This window comes from Cyprinus carpio, chromosome B25 (genome assembly GCF_018340385.1).
Source record: "Cyprinus carpio isolate SPL01 chromosome B25, ASM1834038v1, whole genome shotgun sequence".
NCBI lineage: Eukaryota > Metazoa > Chordata > Actinopteri > Cypriniformes > Cyprinidae > Cyprinus > Cyprinus carpio.
In genome coordinates this window covers 22,793,883-22,813,214 of record NC_056621.1, presented here as the reverse complement: position 1 = coordinate 22,813,214, position 19,332 = coordinate 22,793,883, and the positions used below count along the sequence as shown (strand labels likewise).

At 34.4% G+C, this 19,332-nt stretch overlaps 1 long non-coding RNA gene and 1 gene segment (V, D, J or C); one reads left to right on the top strand and one right to left on the bottom strand.

Annotated features, from left to right (window-relative positions):
- The window catches only part of LOC122142353, an 18,625-nt gene extending 5,800 nt beyond the window's left edge, over positions 1-12,825 (bottom strand). Inside the window, exons 1-2 of the long non-coding RNA XR_006158560.1 lie at positions 12,811-12,825; positions 12,214-12,620 (exon numbers count right to left, since the gene is read on the bottom strand). This is a non-coding gene — a long non-coding RNA (uncharacterized LOC122142353). The remainder of the gene's footprint in view (positions 1-12,213; positions 12,621-12,810) is intronic.
- A 402-nt stretch (positions 12,826-13,227) lies between these two features.
- The window catches only part of LOC109089733, a 300,753-nt gene continuing 294,648 nt past the window's right edge, over positions 13,228-19,332 (top strand). The window contains 2 exon segments of the V gene segment in view: positions 13,228-13,318; positions 13,429-13,736. Of these exon segments, the coding sequence occupies positions 13,270-13,318; positions 13,429-13,736 (357 nt within the window).

Genomic DNA, 19,332 nt, shown 5'->3' with positions numbered 1-19,332 from the left:
TAACTCTTAAAAATATGTGTTTAGAAAGCAGATGATCTTTAATATTGTTAGCTTTTTTTACAAGCCAGTAAAAATACTAAAGACTCACTGTAGAGAGTGTCTGTCTGATTTATGAAGCTCTATTATCAATATAAAGTATTAGAACATTTATTGTTTTGTAGGAATATGAACACATCTGAGAGACTGACAGCTGCCTGTTCTGTAAGGAAGAGCACTTACATACAGAGACACTTTGCATGAGAGTGTTTATAGTGCTGTGAGTTTAACACTTCATGACTGAGAGCAGAACAGAACACACCTCATCATCACACAAGACACAACAACAACAATGAACAACATCATCATCCTCATCTACACTCATTCCTCCTTCTGCATTCAGGGGTAAATGTTTTGTACCTCTACCAACATTACACATCTACAGCATGTACAGTCCGAATAACCCCTAAATGTCTAACAAATTGTCTTATTTCAGAGATCTGGGGACAAGTGACAGTGACTCAGAATCCAGAAATAAAATCCATCAGTCAAGGAGAAACTGTTACTATCCAGGCTGTAAAAAAAAAAAGTCAGCTAATTCTGGCTGCTTAGTGAGCTGTGTAATGCTGGTATCAGTAGAAACCTGGAGAGAGAAGCTCTAACCTCCTCATTTATTGATCAATAGACTCCAGTCAGGAACTCCATCTAGTATCCAAAAGTGGATTCCAGCCATAGCGGATTTACCCTGACCACTGCAGCCCAAGACTACATTGCCAGGAGATTACACACAGAGTTACCACAGTAGCTGATGTGTTCACACAGTGATAAAGAGCTGCGTACAAAAACCTCCTGGCCAGTCAGAGTCACAGTGATCAGTGCACTGATACAGCTGAGAGACAATCTTCGCAGCCAAGGATGAGAGGATCACAAACAAGTTACAAATTTAATTCTACTTTAATTAATTATTTTATTAATGTTCTGAATAAATTAATTATTGGTGGATTATTAATATTTACCAAAAGCATCATACAGCAGCAGTATGTACAAATAGCTATTTTTGATCAATGTTAAATAATCACAGTGCCTCATAATGTCTTGCAGTCTCTCCGCGTTTGATCAGAGTAAGGAGAACGTGAGTGGAAACCATATAGAGATTTTTCCCACTTAGATAGCAGCGATTGCAGAGTAATTGTAGTGTTTTTCTTGACCAATAATTGTCACCTGATGATCAGAGCGTTTTCTTTCAATCAGAAAAGAAACTAAATTTAACCAGATTTTGCCTGAAGGTAGGAGCTTGCTTATAGAAATGTGCCATAAAAGCAATGTCACACCCACAGTTTTGCTGTGGCTCACGTCTATGATAGAATCTGTGCTGATGATTCAGCACAACTTTTTGTCATGTGACAATAAGCTTAAATGCAGCAGGATGAAAGAAAACAAACAAAAGACCTTCAAGCTCAAACAACCAGCATGGACGCTAATACACTCTACATTTTGATTGTAAAAAAAAAAAAATTCAAAACACAAAAACAAATAGTAACTACTAACAACAAAGATTAACTATTAAAATGTGTACGTTAAATTTTATATAGAGAGAGACATAGATATATATATATACATATATATATATATATATATATATATATATATATATATATATATATTATAAAAGATGCTAAAAAAAATGTAAAAATCATACATTTCCTAAGATTCACACTGATTTAGATGTTTTAGCTGAACACCCCTTTTAGAATTTTACCCATTTGCAGAAAGTTTGTTCTATTTTGAGGAAATCAAAGCTATAAAGATGAGACTGGATGAACTAAATGCGTCAAAATGTGCAGCACACAACACGCGGCGAGACGTGCGCGCATAATATATACGCGCCCCCTCCGTGCCATTTATTTGTGATGTGGGACTGGTCGGAATCACTGAGGTTTGCCGTGAAACTCATGCGTTGGCGCCCGGCACACGCTCTTTCACACGAAGTGTGATCTGATGTTTGATTAATTTCTGCCTCTGTCACAATACATGTGGAGGGCCGATTTCATAAGCAATGATAGACATGAATCTCATTCATCCCAACTTCCTTCAAGGATGAAGTTATGGATGAATGTTCTGTTCTTCATATACAGCATATACAGCTCAATCATTATGATTCACATAAACACCTGCAGCTTCAGACAAATCAATCAGTAGTTATGAATTTTTCAGATTAACATTGTTTCAGTCTAGACTCATTTGACACAATTATGAGTCCTGATGATCTTTATACAAATGGAAAAAAGGCTACATGTAAATGTTTCCCATATAGTGACGTCAACATAATTCAACAATAAATAAAAACCCACAATGGAATCATTTTATCATCTTTTTTTTTATTATTATTATTATTTTTGTTCCCCTGATTACATAAAATTAGTATATGATTTTAGTAATAACAAAACTAGTGCTTTTTACAGATATTTTTAAAATGGTCTAAACTCATGATATGAAGAATCCAGTCATTTCAGTGACCTAGAAAAAAAAAAAAGCATAATGTTGGTCGCTCCTTAAGGTGGATACTTTCAATTAACAGATATATGAATCGTGAACACATTGAACACATTGTTTCTTCAGCTGCACTGGAAAATGAAAATGCTGCATCCACACTGATAGATGTCAATATAAAGACATAATTTAGCCAAACAAGAAACAAAACAAACACAACAAGTATTTTGGGTAACACTTTATAATAACGTTCTGTTATAAGTCATTTATAAATTATTAGTTAATGATGAACTAATCATTTACAAAACATGACTATACATTCATAAATGATTAATAAGTAATAAGTTAACATTTTAGTAATGTTTTATTAATTCAGCTATAAGTCACTTATAAGTTATTAGTTAATGATGAACGAATAATTTACAAAACATGATTATATGTTCATAAATGATTAATGAGTGGTATGCTAACGGTTTACAAATGTGTTGTAAGTTATCTTAAAAAAAGTTTAAATCATGAAATAAATCAAACTGATCATTAGTAGATGTTTATAAGTTATTAGTTGATACAATATTTATCGTTTATATTAGATTAGGGGATGCAGAAAGTGTTATAAATGACTTGTGTACATATACAAATAATTTGTAACAGGTAAGAAAGGTCTACAATTGATATGTAACACATTTACAAGTGATGAGAAGTTTACACTTTAGATTAGGGGATGCAGAAAACTTTGTAAATGATTTATTAATGTGTTTACACATCATCTATAACAGGTGTTGAACACTGTGTAGTGTGTACTAAGTACTGACTGGTGAGGGTACAGACAGCGGTCTTCTCTGACACACAATGGAGTCTTTAACTCTGTGCACCTGATGTGAGCTTCAGTGGAAGGGGTTCACTTCATCACTAGATCCACACACTCCACACAGAACACAAGTCTGTGCCGATGAGTGAAAGGATTTAACACAAGCCACTGGAATCACCTGACTAAGGCTTTTTTAAATGTTTATCCACTTCAAAACAAATGAATTACTCTTCTTAAAAACAGTGCTTTAGCATACCTGCATGTTTGTGCTTTTGAACATGGACCAGCTAACAAATTCACCAATAAATCATATACTGATCATTTACTGATGGTTTCTTCATCATTTGTTCATGATTAACAATTGTTTATTGAGATAATTATACAAAACAATTTTGACAGAAATACTTCAATGATTTATAAGATCAATATGTCATTATCAGTAAATTGTTTAAAAACATTACTCTGAAAGTAAAATATTACATTAGTTTGTCAGCAGCTCAAGCTGTTGTAAATCCTGCCCACTTCTTTGCATCGTCAGCACATGCTTCAGTGCTCTGAGAGTGTTTATAGTGCTGTGAGTTTAACACTTCATGACTGAGAGCAGAACAGAACACAATCTTCATCATCACACAAGACACAATAACAACAATGAACAACATCATCATATGTAGCAAAACTTTCATGAAGACAAATAATTATTTTGAAATGTGAAATACACATTATTTTCATTTTATCTATATGTCCCTTTCTTTCAGAGTGTAGAGGACAAAACACTGTAACTGTTACGGGGCAAACAAGACGTGAGACGTGCGGATCCATGTGCAAAGATTTATTAAAGACGTGGTCATAAACAGGCATAGATCAGGCGATGGCAAACTGGCATGTAGAAGGCAAGGCAAGAGCAGTCTGGTAAAGAAGCAAGGGTCAGTCGACGACGAACATAATCCAACAGAGCGAGACTAGAGCGATAATCCAGGTACAAAGGAAAAGGTCCAGGCAGGGGCAAACAGTATCTGAACAGGGCAAGACACGAGAGGTTATCCAAAGTACACAGGCAATAATCGAGCCTGTCCTCCAACAAAAAACGACCATATAGGTTGTTTGTGCAAACACCTTATTACGACCTTTTTTTACGTTTTAACGTTAAGCGGCCTCTAGCGGGCGTAAAAATAATGACAGTATCGCGTTGCGTCTGTCGTCATGAAATGACGTATAACGTCATAACCAATCAAAACGCACGTTTATTTAAATGCAATGTGTGGACTTTTTACACTGATCTCACAGTAATTCGTACATATTTTACTAGGAGGCTTATTCGTTCGAATGATCACACCTAACCCCACCCCCTAAACCTAACCCTCACAGAAATCATGCTAAATTATGATTTTTTGAGCATATACATTTTACGTGCACGTCCATTCTCGGGGATCGAACCCATGATAGCATGATTGCATATCAAGGTATAATGCAATAATCTACCAACTGAGCTACACGAAACGCAAATCACGGTGCAAATAAAAGAGTACAAAACATTAATATGAAAATGACCTTTTGCCGATAGGGGCGCAATTGTAGTATACGCTCTGATGGGTCGTATTCCAGGGATTTGGACAAACGACCTATACGAGCGTATTAGTTGGAGGACAGGTTGCAATAATCAGAAGACAAGGAAACAGACAAGGCAAGACTAGGCTAAGGCTAATAAACTTAAAGCAGGCTCCGTAATGTATATAAACCGTTTGCTGCAGTGAGAACTTCAGACATAAAACATGCTACTTGTATCAGGTTATTCATTTATATATTTTTAGACATTACTAAGGACTACATTTAGTAAAAGTTGAAATTGAAATGTTGATTTGAAGTGTCAGTTATCATTAAATCTGAACAAGGAAAGCATTTTGTTAGGCTATTCATATTTACTACAGTGTGATCAGTCACACGAAAGTCATCAGAATAAAGTTTGGCTCAGTGTGTCCAGGGCAATATTTTAAAACATAGAATTGAGTGTTTACATACCATGAACAGAGACGTTCTGTGTTTGAGATGTGTATCCTATTTTAAAAACTCTGCATCACAATCAGCAACTGGTAAATTGAGATTCCAGTAGCTTTACTGGCATAATAAAAATGCTTTACAAAGCAATGACAGCGCTTCAAACCAATGATGTTGAGCAAATTTATCAAATATGAAATTATCAGTTATCAAATTTAGAGGCTACAATTCATAGTTTTCAGTCACGTGACTGGCTCAAAGACCTGGTGGGCAAAACATCCATAGAATTGCAGCAAAAGCTTCTCAATTTTCTATTTGTTTCCAATCCACAAATATTTCGATCTTTTGATGACCGGACTTATATATCTTCATCGAACTCGACAACATCTCTAATTTGACAGTTTTACTATCTGATCTCACTCAGTGACTCTAGGCTAGCTGCGTAGAACGGGACGGAACCATGCAGTGAATTTGGGTAATTTAGCCGGTGATTCTGTGAACAGCCGTGATTTTGTTTTATTTGTAAGACTTTGTTTGATACATTTATAATTTCTATTGCATTACTACTAGTACTGTTACTGCTAATAAAACAGACCTCTGGGGGCCCCAAAAATACATGAGCCCTTAGAATCATCCTAACAATAAAAGAAAGTAAACTGTGACATATTATACCCAAAAAGTCTTCATACAGTGGACTATCAGTAAAACTGATAAAAATTTGAGACGAACGTTTGGGATAATTTGACATGTTGACCTGACCATGTAGTGTTTTTTTTTTTTTTAATTGCTAATGCCATAGACTAAAAAAAAAAAAAAAAAAAAAAAAAAAAAAACATTGCTTAGTAATTGGTTGGCTTAATTTGGTATTATCTTATTGTGTACTTCAATTTAACAGTTGACTGCTAACAGCTATTCATCCAAAATCATTACATACCTTTCTATCAAAGTTATCTGACATTATTAAGATGCATTTGTTCTTCACATCTTTTATGACCATTTTGTAAACTATAGTGAATAAACTGATAATGTGAGAAATGTTTAAGGTGTCTGAATAAATTTAGGTTGCTGTTATTACTTGAAAATTTATTTATGTTGCTTGTTTTTAAACACTGGCTATTATTTGGGCTGCAACAACTAATTGATCAAATTAATGATAACTGAAAATGAAAATAATCAACAAATAAATTCAAAATTGATTACTCAGGGCTTCAAGTTATACACGAAAAAAACAGCAGAGAATAATGCATTTCTGTGAACAAAACACACCAGAAATTTACACAGTCTACACAAACAACTTTCATTCTGCATTTTCGGCTCATCTGTCACAGAATCGAATGCACAGGACAGTGGGATATCATCTTCAATAAATGACACCTGCCTCAATGCTATAGAATGAGTTACAGTTGATCATGAATGTTTTAATAAACACTGCTGAGGACTTTGATGCTGTCACTGATCAGTCTGACAGTTTTATTAAGATTATAATTGAACATTGAACAGTAAAAGTGAACACTTCCCAAGAAAAAAAAAATCAAGCAATCAGTGAATCATTCAAGGCTGAGCAGGGAACAATAATCATCACTGATAAGACACTATAAAGTGCATTCAAAAAATATATTTACTTGTTTTAAGTTCAGTGTTACTCTAATATAACTTATTTACCATTTTTCTTAATTTTCCACATTTATTTATGTATCAATTTTTGGAAAAACATTTAGCAACTGCAGAAGTGAAACTGATAGTTGTCCTGATATTGGGGAAGAGTGTAAGGCAATGGATCTTAATCCTAGTCCTGCTCCTGCTGGAGATGATGAAGCTGTTCTCCTGCATTTGAGTCTTAAGCAGGACGAGAAAATACTTCTTTGAAATAGAGACTGACACATCATGGGCCTCCCCTCAGTGATTATTTCTGGAACCTGGTTGATACACTTTTATTGTATAACTATAAATACAAAAACTACAAAATACAAATGCTAAATAAACTAAATAAAATAATTCAATAAATGTATATTTTACGCTTTAAGCACTTAACTAAAATAAGTTTTAAATAACAAAATAAATCACTAGAGAAGGCTGACTATAATCAGCTTGCTTCCATTTAGTGAGAAAAGCCTTCTCTTCACCTGAATTAGAAAAAAAAAAAGCTCTTCTGGTCTTCAGTGATGCGAGGACAATGTTTGAGCGTACACACAATATCTGAGCGAGAGCAGAGCCAATTCATAAAAGAACAATGTATATTTAAAAGAACACGTCCAGTTTTGTGTGAGTGAAGGTTATCCAGTTGCTAGTGGTGAGATTTGTGCTCATGCATTACATGGATCACGTAACATCATGCGCTCTCGACATTTCTCATTAAGATCACGCTATAGAAACAGCCTAAAATTAAGTGTAAAGCAGAGAAAAAAAAACATCCCTAGGCAGCTGCCTACACATGCGAGGATCCACCACTGCCAGATAGAGTTAGACATTTAATAAAAACACGCTTATCACAAGATAGGGGGGGGGGGGGGGGCACGACGTAGACACACCCCTGGTGCTCAGAGAGTGTTTATAGTGCTGTGAGTTTAACACTTCATGACTGAGAGCAGAACAGAACACAATCTTCATCATCACACAAGACACAACAACAACAACAATGAACAACATCATCATCCTCATCTGGACTCTCACACTGTTTACTCAAGGTTTGTGTAGTAAAATTTTAACAAAGATTATACATAATTTAACATGTAAAATATTAAACATTACAGTTTTGCATTAATTTTCATTTTTGTTCTCTCTTTCAGAGTGTAGAGGACAGTACACTGTAACTCAGAGTCCATCATTAATAATAGCAGCTCAAGGACAAGAAGTCAGAATAAACTGTAAAACCAGCAGTAGAGTGTGTGAGGGTGATGACTTAGCCTGGTACTTACAGAAACCTGGAGAAGCTCCTAAACTCCTCATACATGATGCAACAAGCCGTTACACTGGAACTCCATCTAGATTCAGTGGCAGTGGATCTAACAGTGATTTCACTCTCACCATCAGTGGAGTCCAGACTGAAGATACAGGAGATTATTACTGTCAGAGTAGACACTGTCCTAGTAACTGGGTGTTCACACAGTGATAAAGAGTCGTACAAAAACCTCCGTCAGTCAGAGTCACAGTGACTGCACTGATACAGCTGAGAGACACTGCAGCTGCTCTACAACACAATCACACACAACACTGATCAGTGAACAAACACACATAATACAATATCTTTACAACATAAATAGTATATTCCTGAAGAAAACAAGTCAGTGTTTTAATCTGATCATCATGTTTTTTGGTGTAAAATATGATGCCTGTCAATCAAACTGAACAGATTGCAATCAGTCACTTCTTCTGTCTTTTAAGAAATATGCTTAAGACAAGCAAACTTTAAGTGAAGTTTTAGTCTATTTACATAAAACACTTATTTTACTCTTACTTAAAGTATAATTTATGTTTACTTTGTGTAAGAAAATAGCTAAATTACTCATGTTTTAGTGGGTTTAAAGTATCAGTTCTTTATAACCATGTGAAGGCCTGCTACAGTTTTTTTAAAATATTTACGTAATGATCCTGTTTCAGTTTGCTTTTCAAAAGTAAGATATTTTAAAAGTCATTTTTAACATTTTCATATATTTTATGACGCACAATATTACTTAATTATTTATCAAGGCTGTGAGTGTGTGAGTGTAGGTGTGTGTGTGTGTGTGTGTGTGTGTGTGTTTTTTTAGCCTATCTCTATATGTTTCTTTCAAGTCTTATGTGTCTGTAATCCATGGGGAAAGAAGTCCCTTATGTCTTGTGTAGTGGACTGTGAAGTTAAAGGGATAGTTCACCCAAAAATTAAAATTTTATGTTTATCTGCTTACCCCCAGGGCATCCAAGATGTAGGTGACTTTGTGTCTTCAGTAGAACAGAAACGAAGATTTATAAGTCATATAATGTAAGTGGATGGGAATCACAGCTTTGAGAGTCAAAAAAACATACACAAACAAAACCAAATGAAACCCTTCGGCTCGTGAAAATACATTGATGTGTAAAGACACAAAACGATCAGTTTGTGCAAGAAACTGAACAGTATTTATATTGTTTTATATTTATAAACGTGTACACAATAAGTGCGTTGTATCAAATTATTAATTTTGAATGTAGGTACATAATAGTTAAGGCCACCTTATATAAAGTGGGACCAAATAGTTTAAATGAATTGTGAATAAATACAGTTTAACACAATTTAATATATTTAAATATATTGTAAATAGCTTAAACTTGATTTTAAACATATTTTGAAATATGCTTAATATATTTATTGTTTCAAAATAATACATGTAATATGCATTTAGTATAGCATAATATAAATATACTAAGTATGTCCAAAAAAAGCACAATTTAAATATATTTCCTTTGCACCTGGGCTGCTTGACTACAGCAGAAGTGAAACTGGTGTGTTTCAGTTCAGATCATGTAACCAATCAAACAGTGACTCTGGGAGTGTGGGCTGAAAATCTCATTTGCATTGTCAGGGTGGAGTGATTGTGATCCTCTCAGAATAGAGCAGCTCTGTCTCCAGAGACCATGTTCAAACCCCAAGAGCTTTATTTGACTAGATTTACTGCTACTGATCGAGCTTCTGAAAAACACCTGGACAAACACTACATGCATCTTCATCTGTTAGTTGAATGATGTTGTCAGACACAAATGGAGTTTGTTGAGAAGCTTTATTGAATGTTGCAGCAAACACAGCAGATTGAAAGATCAGCCAGTGCTTTGACACTAGAGCTCTCTTTCAGTATTGAGTTGTAAATGACTACAGCTGCAGCACTAGACTCATGTGAATCCTGCCTGACACAGGACACTCAGATACACTCATCTTCAGGAGAGAGCAGCGCTCACTGGAGAAACATCAGGACTGCGAGCGACTAACAGCGACTCTTGTGGAACGAGGCCTCATGAGGAGCTCCATCATGTGTTACTCTGCAGATGTACAGCTCTCCCGCTTCCCAGCGTGCTTTGCTGAGGGTCAGGACACTACTGCGGCTGTAGCGGCCGTCCTGCTCGCTCTCTGCGCTGGTCACAACCCCCTCGGTGACCTCTGAGCCGTCCAGTGTCCAGCTCACCAGCGCCCCCTGTGGAGAGTAAGAGCTGAGCAGCAGGCAGAGCAGTGCGGCTGAGTCTCCAGAGATCTGCAGAGAAGAGGGCGGCAGCAGAGACACTGAGGGCTTCACTGTGGGACCAGCTGCAGGAGACAAACACAACACATTCACAAACACAGAGAAAACACACTGCAGCTCCAGCACTCTTCTGCCCTGCAGCATTCACAGCATTTCAACAGGACTTTCAGCAGCAGAGATGAGGAGTGCAGTCAAAATCACAACAATCTCATCATTCATCTTATTCAACATCACTACAGCTGATATATACATAATATACAAACTAAATACAATCACTATATACATTTAAATCAAACCTCATAAATAAAACTAAACATACTAAGACACTGAGTGCTGTAATTCCAGTAGTTTTTACATTCTAACATAACACTGTTTTTATGTTTTTTATACTTTTCACACTTCATTTCAAATACACATTGTGTGACTACTAGTTACAGTATATTACTGTTCATAATTATAAAATAACTGAATCAAATATTTAAAAAAATACACATTTTTGTATGTATATTAAAACCACTGAATAAGAACAACACGAGCAAAACAGATTCAGAATCATTAAATAAACTGCAGAAAGCTGCTACCTTTACATTTTAACATCAAATCTCTTTTTTTTTCTGTTTAATGAAAAAATAAAAAATAAATAAATAAAAAAACTATGAACACAATATAGAAATGTATGAGAGAAAAAAACCTGTGATAAACTGATAAAACTCATTGTGAGATACATTATAAAGTGTTTAGACAGGAATTGTTTGTTCAAAGTGAATGGTAACACTTTATAATAACGTTCAGTTGTAAGTCATTTATAATTGATTAGTTAATGATGAACTAATCATTTACGAAACATGACTATGTGTTCATAAATGATTAATAAGGGAAATGTTAATATTTTATCTATGTTTCGTACATCAAGTTACAGTATAAATAATTTACAAGTGATAAGATGATGATTACTAATCATTTACAAAACATGACTACACATTCACAAATGATTAAGTAATATGCTAATGATTTACAAATCGTGTAAGTAATTTTTAAAAAATAGCATCATGAAATAATCAAACTGATCCTTAGTAAAAGGTTTATACACTGAAATAATGTATATACTATTTTTTTTAAGGTAAGTGGTTGCAAACTATATATTTTAGCTACATTTAAATAAAAATGTTGAAAATTACTCAACTTAATTTGTTTATTTAAATGTAGCTAAAATAAATTGATTGCAACTACTTATCTTAAAAAAAGTAAATTCAATGATTTTCTTTCAGTATAGTTACTAGTTAAGTTACTAGTTAATATATTATTAATCACTTCTAAATAATTGAAATGTCAACATTGTACTATTATCTCTCAGAGTTAAAATACTCCATGTGTGTCAGAGAAGACATCTGTCTAACTCTCACCAGTCGGCCCTTACACTGCAGTACACACTACAAAGTATTCAAAACCTGTTGTGAAAACATGAATACATCATTTTCAAAGCTTTCTGCATTCTTTACTCTAGTGTAAACTACTCATCAGTTGTAAATGTTTTACAAACCTGCCGGTTACAGGTTGTGTGTGTACACACTGGGGTGAAAGATCTACGAATGATGAGTAGTTTACACTTTAACAATAAACAATTGAAACAATATTTTAGATTCAATATTTTTTATAAATAATATTTATTGTTAGTAATAATTTTGTTTAAATTTTTAAAAACAGTTTTTTTTATGATCTAAATTGCAAGTTTTTAATGGAGAATCGAAAAGATGGACTTACCGAGCACCAGTTTAGTTCCTCCACCGAATGTGTACCACAGTGATACAATCTCTTGAAACACTCGTACAAAAACCTCTATTCCACTCGAGTGAACACAAACTCCAGCAGAGAGAGAAACACTTCAACACACTGATAGCAGAAACACCTCAGCTGTTGATGACACTCAGTCATTTAGTTTTTGAAAAAAAAAAAAAAAAAAGCTTTTTAAAAAGTAAGAATAAAACTTTCACATAAAATATCTTCAAAATGTGCTTATATAACAATTTTTAAAGATACAGTATATATTTACTGACCTAATGACCTTTGACCTCTTTTATCATGGATGACGTTGTGTTTCTCTTAATGCTTCTATTCTTCATATGCAGCTCAATCAGCATGAATCCACTTTACATTTAAAACCCCTGGCCCTGGATTCAACAACAGTTACTAAAAATAATGATCATACTTTATTTTAAGGTCCAGTTCTCGCTATTAACAAACCATTAACTATTACTTTTGCCTAAAAAAATCCTAATTCCCTGCTTATTAATAGTTAGTAATGTAGTTGTTAAAGGGTTAGTTCACCTAACAAAGAATATTCTGTCATTAATTACTCACCCTCATGTCGTTCCAAACTCGTAAGACCTCCGTTCATCTTTTGAACACAAATTAAGATATTTTTGATGCATTCTGGGAGCTCTCTGACCCTCCATAGACAGCAAAGGAATTAACACGATCAACAACCATAATTTTCATTTTTGGGTGAACTATCCCTTTAAGTTTAGGTACAGTCAATATGTTAATAATAGGCATGCTAATAAGCAACTTTTTAATAGTGAGAATTGGTCCCTATACTAAAGTCTTACCAAAATAATATTTGTGAAAAGTTTTAATCAAATATAGCATATTTTAGTTTTGTTGGCAGCAAAAGCTGTTGTAAATCCTGCCCACTTCTTTGCATCGTCAGCACATGCTTCAGTGCTCTGAGAGTGTTTATAGTGCTGTGAGTTTAACACTTCATGACTGAGAGCAGAACAGAACACAATCTTCATCATCACACAAGACACAACAACAACAATGAACAACATCATCATCCTCATCTGGACCACTGCAGTTTTTATTCATGGTAGAATTATCATTTGTGACAATAATATTATGCTGTTGTTGTTTTATAGCATTTTAATATGCCAATATTGTGCTATAAGTGAGATTTACATTTTTATTGTTTTTCTTCAGAATCCAGAGGAGTCACTGTGACTCAGCCTAAAGTTACAACTGTCCAGCTCGGTCAAACAGCTACAATAGAGTGTAGTCTGGATGTAGGACTAACCTCTAATGATTTGGCCTGGTATCAGCAGAAACCTGGAGAAGCTCCTAAACTCCTCATTTATTACATAAACAGCCTCCAGTCAGGAACTCCATCTAGATTCAGTGGCAGTGGAACTAGAAAAGGAAAAGATTTCACTCTGACCATCAGTGGAGTCCAGACTGAAGATACAGGAGATTATTATTGTCAGAGTTACCACAGTGGTGGTGTGTTCACACAGTGATAAAGAGTCGTACAAAAACCTCCGTCAGTCAGAGTCACAGTGACTGCACTGATACAGCTGAGAGACACTGCAGCTGCTGATGAGAGGCGGGTGATAAACAATGCAATGACAATAATGTTAAATTACAAATTTTGTAATAACATTAAATATTTGTATTATTATTATTATTATTATTATTATTATTATTATTATTATTATACATAGTTGTTGTATGTATTGTAGCTTATTTTATTTTAAATAACAGTTAGTGCTCACCCAGACAGCAACATAGTGTTGGCCCAGATCTGGCCCACATCTGGCCATATATACAAATAATTTGTAACAGGTAAGAAAGGTCTACAAGTGATATGTAACACATTTACAAATGATGGATAGTTTACACTTAGGACCATGTGATATTTCAGTTTTACTTTTTTAATAAATCTGCAAAAATGTCAACAATTCTGTGTTTTTCTGTCAATATGGGGTGCTGTGTATACATTAATGAGGAAAAAAAAATTAACTTAAATGATTTTAGCAAATGGCTGTAATATAACAAAGAGTGAAAAATTTAAGGGGGTCTGAATACTTTCAGTGTGAAATGTTTATGTGTGTATTAATAATTTCAGGTTATTTTTTTTTTTGATGTGTACTTTAATGACTGAAGTTTGCTGCAGTGTAGCATGCTGTTGTTTGAAACATTCATTGTTTTTTATTACACACTCTTTCACACAGTGTGATCTGATGTTTCTGATTAATTTCTGCCTCTTCACACATATGGGAGGTTCAGATTTTGGCAATGATGACATGAATCTATTCATCTGAACTTCCTTGGGCTGACAGGCCAGGCTGCTGCTGCTGGTGTAATGTTGTGAGGAATGTTTTCTGGACCCATGTGGGCCTGTTAACACCAATCAGTCATCACTTGAATGGCAAAAACTAGAGTATAGTTCCTGACCATGTTTCTCTCTTTACGATTTCTGACCTGTCTTCTGTGACTCAGAGTCTTGCAGTTTGAAATGTGTTTTGACTGGAAAGTACATCAGCAGCGACCTACAGTCAGGGTTGGGCAAAAATACATCAAAATGTATTTTAAAATTAAATACCAAATACCTTCATTTTAAGTGTATCAAAATAAACTACAAAATACAGCAGCCAGACCATGTATCAAAATAAACTACTGTATTTTTGTATTTTAAAAATACTAAAAAATACTTTTAAGAGGGAGCATGAAATTTCTTGGCAAACCTTCCATCAATTGGCCTGTTTGATCTATCGCTTCACTATCACACTGACTTGTTGATGAAGTAAACAATATTTGATAGCAACAGCTTTTCTCTGCCCGAGCCATGCAATAAATCTGACATATGCAACCAGTTAACCAGATCAAGTATTCACATATCCCTGTGATCTCCCAGAAGAAGGTTCGTTTTAAAGTAACCAATGGTTTAATGTTTAACAGTTTGCGAATGACTTATAATTGTATCCTAATTTAGTTAACTTGGTGTTTGGTAATGAAGGGCCTACTTTGCATCAGCAACACTGATTCAATAACAAACAATGATGGCAAACTGAGAAAAGTGATGGCACCTGAATCCATAGCAATAAATGTCTAACTAATTATTGATTTGAATGTTAATCATAAATATAATAATATATTATGTGTCAGGCAGTCATTCATGCAATGGTATGCAAAATCATGATCCTACTAAACAGCTACTTCAATTAGGGTACAATATTCAGCAATCAAACATATTTATCAATCACTGGACACCTATTTGGAAGTTTAAAACAAGCATTTTAGCTTTTCAACAATTATTAAATGATCAGTATGTTTTGTTTTTTAAATGTAGCCAGAAACGTAATCAGAAAGTAGCAACAGAACTTGAGTATTAACCCAACTCCAACCACTGAATCTATTGAGAGCCATAGAAGTATAGAGGACACATACACATTAATAGTGTAGTAAGAACATTTATTTATATTCCAAAAGAGAATACTACAGAGCAGGTACTCCTAAATATTTGAAACGTTCTAACAGAACGTCTCTACAGAGGTCTCTTTAGCTACTGATGCCTTTAAGTAAAATAAGTTTCTCAGAGCGGCTCAGTAAGTGCTGCTGTTCCTCACGAGTTTAGATCATTACACAAATATCGTGACATTAAAATGTAATGTTGTCCAACACTGAAACACTGTATTATTATTATTGTTATTATTTAGGGCTGTCAAATGATTAATCACGATTAATCACATCCAAAATAAAAGTTTTGTTTACATAATATATGTATGTGTACAGGGTGTATTTATTATGTATATATAAATACACACACATAAATTATATATTTAGAAAATATTTACATGTATATACATTTATATATTTATATTCTTATATTTTATATTATATATAAATATATTTAATATATAAACATAACATATTCTTCTTAAATATATACATGCATGTGTGTGTATTTATATATACATAATAAATATACACAGTATACACACATATATTATGTAAACAAAACTTTTATTTTGGATGTGATTAATCGTGATTAATCATTTGACAGCCCTATTATTATTATTATTTTTTTTTGTGTACAACTGACAAACTTAACACGGCTGAAAGTAGCAAGCTAACGTTGATTGTGGGGCTGCTGCTCTGTATAATAGTTTTCAAGAGCATTGTTAATTGGTAAACTATTTAGCCTAGGCTACTAAAACGAACACCAAAACTTAACATGAACTGTTAAAAATTAAAGCAATTTATGCAAAAATATTGATGGAAAGCTGGCAGTCTGCACGTTTCTTACCTCAACCTTCTTCCATATGCATCGATTTTCTGTTCTGATCTCAACAAGTCCGGGCAAACTAGCCTATAGAGTAGACACCCATCAGAGGCCGCATTTTTATGATGTCATCATGTAGACTTCTTACAAAGTATTTTACAGTATTTTAAAACTACACAAATACAATACACTGAAGTATTTTCATACAAAATACGAAACCATTTTCATCAACCCTATCAAATACAAATTAAAAAATATTATTTTGTATTTGAAATACATATTTAAAATACATGTATCATAAGTACTGCCCATCCCTGCATACAGCCAATAAGAAGAGCACGATTCAGGGCATAACTTCCCCTACAGCACGGGTGTCAAACTCAGTTTCTGGAGGGCTCGCAGCCCTGCAGAGTTAATTCCAATCCTGCTCCAACACACAAACCATGTAGTTTTCAAATGAGCCTGAATGACATGATTAGTTTAATCAGGTGTGGTTAATTCAGGTTGGAGCTAAACTCTGCAGGGCTCCATCCCTCCAGGAATTGAGTTTGAGCCCTACAGCAACTACATGATACCTAAAACAGTAGTGTAGGGTGAAGTGAACAGCAACCAGCCAACTTTAACAACTGAGACCAAATGAAACAGAAATACATACTGTTTTGCACTGTTTGCTTTCTTTCTTTTATATACATTCATTTTTGTAAGGATCACCCTTTTGCCCAAGGACAGAAAAAATGGCATGGGTGAAGATATAATGCGTGTAGGTCTTTAAGGGTGTGTTCACACTTGTCATGTTTGGTTCGATTAAAACAAACTCTGGTGCGATTGCTCGGTTAGTGCGGTTCGTTCGAGTAAGTGTGAACACTGCCATCCGAACCCTGGTGCACACCAAACAAGCGACAGAGACTGCTAAAAAGATGGTTCTCGGTTCGCTTCCAAACGAACTCTGGTTCGAATAAAATATGAATGCAACACGGACCAAATACTTCTAAACAAACCAGAAACAGGAAGTAATGACAAGATGCAACATGATTTGATGACATGGAATGAGTGGTGTAACTAAAACAAAATGAGCAGAGGGCAAATGTGGAACAATGATGAGGTAAAGTGCCTTTATGAGCTCCTTGTGAGTTTGCAGGTGCTGAAAATAAAGTTATATGTACATGCAAGAATGAGCGCACTTAGCCCAGCAGACGGCATTAAGTGTGTTCGACAGCGCCGCTTTAAATTAAACACACTTTCTGTTTGGGGTGTTTGGTGAATTCTGTCACGTATTCGTCATTCAACCCAACCAATCAGGTTTTGAATGTATCACTATGCCTTAAGGTTCGGTATGTTTAAGTTCGCTTTCAAAAATGTCAATGTGAACACTAAGCGGTCCAGGACCAAATGAACCAAATGAACTGAACTACAAGTGTGAACACCCTTAATTTAGTTTCAATTTGATTCTAGCTCTGTGTTTAAACTAACTCCAATTTAAAATTAATCAAAAATTTAGGCTGAGATGTTTATCAGTTTAGTTCAGTTTCTATTTTGGATATTTAAATATTCTAATAATCTCTTGCGCTTCAATTATTTGTTTATTAGTGGCCCAATGTCACACAAAGTCTCACGATGGCCGGTCGTGATCTCATGGTCACAAACTCCCATTTCTAATCTTAGTCAGAGGATGAAGGGTTAACTAATACCTTTACGTTTGGGCATCGCATGCTTGCTCATACAAAAAGTTTAGTTTGCTTTATCATGTTTGTACAACTTGTTCATGTTCATACAAGTCGGTGATAGACGGATATCATGATGTCCCGGGAGACGTGTTTTGTGCTCCATTCATTCATGACCTTCAGTTTGACCTTCTGTATTCTGGACACAGATTTGCTGTAACACCAGACTCCATTTTAATCAACTGGAAATAATGATTTCTGAAGGAGACTAAATCAAATATAACATTTTATTTGTCACACATGTATAATGACAATTACATAGTGGAACAATACAAAGCCAGTTCATAAATGATAAATGCATGGCATCAATTGCTCAAATATGAATCTAAGAGTAAGAGATGCAAACCTACTGCGACAGTAAAGTCAGGGCAGCAAGAAAGAGAGAGATTTCATTTGTTATTTATTTTTATGATTATTATTATTTTTAATACATTATTTGGAATTATTGCACTCATATCAACAAGTTATCACCCCATTACAATTCTAAATTAAATTAGCTTTCCTTCATAGTGCTGCTCCTGCTAAGCACCCTCAAAGAAAGCTGTAATGAATTATCCATGCAGTATATAAAGTATTTGTGTTTGCTCTGGAAAATGTTTCTGCAGTGTTGAGCAGAGTAGCCAATCACAGACATATCCAGTTCTGAGTTCTGCAAGCCTAAGAATCATCTTATAATGAAAAACCGTAGACAGTATGTCAATAAAATATTCATTGTGCAGTGTAGAGAGCTTCATTGATTATTATAAAATTTTGTGAGGTCACGATGAACTAAGACAAGTGATGTTAAGTTTTGAGCTTGAATCTGTGTATTGGTGTAGGATTTATTTTAAAATTTGAATAGAATGTAGTGTTGATTAAGTGCTTTAATTATTGAACAAGGGCTGTAATTATTATGTGTATTTTGGATTTGATGCCCTAATTGTTTTAGTTTTTTTTTTTTTTTTCCCTTTGCAGATAAATAAGAAAAAAAGGGAAAAAAAGGAAAAGAAAACATGCTTGTTTAAAAAGAAATGTAAGAAAAGCTTTGGAAGCGTATGTATAACTGTGAAAAGAGAGCGCAAGTAAAGTTCAATAGAACTTAAAGTTTTATAGAAGTTATTTAAA